This window comes from Colobus angolensis, unplaced genomic scaffold (assembly GCF_000951035.1).
Source record: "Colobus angolensis palliatus isolate OR3802 unplaced genomic scaffold, Cang.pa_1.0 Scaffold174, whole genome shotgun sequence".
Classification (NCBI taxonomy): Eukaryota; Metazoa; Chordata; class Mammalia; order Primates; family Cercopithecidae; genus Colobus; species Colobus angolensis.
Genome location: NW_012114866.1, coordinates 350,537 through 353,599, shown reverse-complemented (window position 1 = coordinate 353,599; position 3,063 = coordinate 350,537). Strand labels below are relative to the sequence as shown.

At 37.7% G+C, this 3,063-nt stretch overlaps 1 protein-coding gene across 1 annotated transcript in view; it reads left to right on the top strand.

Moving 5' to 3' along the window:
• The first annotated feature begins 428 nt into the window (after nucleotides 1-428).
• LOC105509292 (putative tripartite motif-containing protein 64B) overlaps nucleotides 429-3,063 on the top strand; it is a 5,781-nt gene continuing 3,146 nt past the window's right edge. The window contains exons 1-3 of the mRNA XM_011938461.1: nucleotides 429-836; nucleotides 1,375-1,470; nucleotides 2,172-2,402. Of these exons, the coding sequence (XP_011793851.1) occupies nucleotides 429-836; nucleotides 1,375-1,470; nucleotides 2,172-2,402 (735 nt within the window). The remainder of the gene's footprint in view (nucleotides 837-1,374; nucleotides 1,471-2,171; nucleotides 2,403-3,063) is intronic.

The following is a 3,063-nucleotide window of genomic DNA, read 5'->3' as shown; positions in this document are numbered from 1 at the left end:
CTGCCAAACATGTACATATTTTTAACAATCTTCTTGCTGTTCCTAAATAGTATGGCATTACAAGTATTTATACAGCATTTACATTGTATTAGGCATTCAAAGTAATCTAGACATAAAGTATTCAGGACGATAGGTTTAGTTTACATACAAATCCCACATCATTTATTAATAAGAGCCTGGAACATCTTAGGATCTGGGTATATCAGGGAGTCCTGGACCCAATCTTCAATGGCTATTGAGGGAAAACTTTATAAATCCAGCCTGTTTGCATTTACTATGTCTCAGTTTGTACTGGAGTTAACTTATTAGACATATTGGACAGACCTCAAGTAGACAAGGAAAATAATCCACTGGCCTTTTTTCCCTTTTCATCAGGCAAATAATAATAAGAAAAATAAATTCTCACCTTTTTTTAAATTTTCAGAGATATGGATTCAGACACCCTGCAAGCCTTCCAGAATGAGCTCATTTGCTCCATTTGCATGAACTTCTTCATAGACCCGGTCACCATTGACTGTGGGCACAGCTTTTGCAGGCCCTGCCTCTGCCTTTCTTGGGAAGAAGGCAGAACACCAATGCGCTGCCCTGAGTGCAGAGAAATCTCAGCGAAGCCTGACTTCAACACCAATGTTACACTCAAAAAGCTGGCTTCCCTAGCCAGACAGACCAGACCTCAGAACATCAACAACTCACACAGTATCTGTGTGCTCCATGAGGAGACTAAGGAGCTCTTCTGTGAGGTTGACAAGCAATTGCTCTGTGGGCCCTGCTCTGAGTCACCAGAGCACATGGCTCACAGCCACAGTCCAATAGGATGGGCTGCTGAGGAATGCAGGGTACGTGATGCCTCTAAGGCAGTTTGATATGTATAGAGTCCCAAATAAGAATGATGAGGGCCTGTGACAATGATGGTGATGAGAATGCAGATGGTGGAGGTGGTGATTATTCCATGTCAATCATAACACATAAACGTGTCCTTTCAATGTTGCTGACTAATTTGGCACTCTAATCATAGCTGTGTTGAGACTTCACTAAAGGAGGTTTCCTTAGAAACATTGTTCGAATGTATAGAATGGAGCTGTGGAACAGGTGACCAGCACCAAGAACACTTTTCAAAGTCATGTTATATAAAGCCAGTTTCTCAGAAAATTGATGATATTATCTGAAGGGTCCCTTAAAACTCTTTATTATATTTCTATCACTTTTCACATCCACATTATTAGAACTAAATTTGTTTAACATGGAAAAATCTGACCACTCCACTCTAACTTGAATTTATGTTTCTTTCAATTACAGCCTTTTTATTTAATTGATAAGGGAATGAAATCTAGTATACTGTCTTCATTATTACTAAGCTTCTTGCTTCTTTTGCAGGAGAAACTGATAAAGGAAATGGACTATTTATGGAAAATCAATCAAGAGACACAAAATAATCTAAATCAGGAAACTAGCAAATTTCGTTCGTTAGTGGTAAGAATGAAAGTATTTCCTTTATTTTTATGCAAATAAACACAATGTTGGCTTATACTTTTTAGCTAAATTGAAACTACCAGTTAAAAGATAGTGATTTCATCCCAAGAAAATGTAGTGATTTCAATTGATATAATAGGAATCGCAAGGAGAGCAGCCCATACAAGCTAGCCAAATTAATTCTAGTATATTGGATAAATAACATGATATGCATTCTAGTCAAATTTGAAGGTTGGTATAAACCTTTTCAGACACTGGAGATGAGACAACATTTCACTAAGACTGGGTGTGAGGAAGAGGACAGAAGTAGAAGAGTGTATAGAGTAAAACTCTAGTAAAAGTAAAAAAGAAAAAAAGCATAATATGTTGTATAGCTAAATGTTCTTTAACATTTAGGCAAATCAGATATGGAAAAATCCTAAAAGAGAAAAAAATAGAGGAAATAATTGACTCAGTAAGAACTGTAAAGAAGCATCACAGTGACAGAAACCAGAAGTCTTTATATAGGTTGTGATTTAAAAAGGGAGAGAGAATAGGAATATTGAAAAAGATGGACAGAAAAAAACAGCAAATATTCAAGACTCTTTGCAAGAGTGAGGCAGAAAGTTTACAAATTGCTTGATTACACCCAGCATATAATTATTTGAAGTTTTCTATTGAGAGTGAGAACATGTAATTCTTTTAATCAAACATCTCTGCAGGACTGTGTGTCAATAAGGAAGGTGATAATCACTATTCAATATCAAAAGATGCATATATTTCTCGATGAGGAGGAGCAACTGCATCTGCAGGCACTGGAAAGAGAAGCAAAAGAGCTTTTCCAACAACTACAAGACAGTCAAGTGAGAATGACCCAACATTTAGAAAGGATGAAAGACATGTACAGAGAGCTGTGGGAGATGTGCCACATGCCTGACATGGAGCTGCTCCAGGTGAGGAGGGAGGGTCCATCTTCAGAGACAGGAAATCCTTGTTTGACATTGCTGCCAGGACATGCAAATGTCACCTGAATATGTCACTGCTCTAAGCTAAGTGACACATGCTGTCTAACTCCCACCATTACATTACATTTGTCCAGTCACTTATTTACTGGATACTTTGGTAATCTTTGGGAAATTTTTACCATTTTAGCAGATCACAAATAACAAGATTCTCTTCAATATAATTTGGAGTACTATCCACACAGAGAGATCATCTAAAATCATTAGAACTCGAGACTAGGGGAAGGTTACTAATACTCCATTTATGTGCCCTAGTTCCTCCTCACTCTCTGATGTCCCATACAACAGTGATTTGCTGAAGACTTTGAGGGTTTTCCCCTTGTCTGGGCGAGGTTTGTGAAAGTTGCTCATCAATGTCCGTGTACTCTGTTTCTCATATGGTTCTGCTTTGTTTTAATAGTTGTCATGTGTGGTCAGACCTTTCCTTGGAAATAAGATTAGGAAATTAATGACACTGGAAACCTAGACATCTTTGCTTTACTCCACCATCTCTTGCTCAGCTCCTTTCTTCTTCATGCCCACTAATGATGTTTTCATTATTTAGATGAGGTTCTGTTATTAACGTAGCCTAGAATGATTCCTTAGAGGGGAA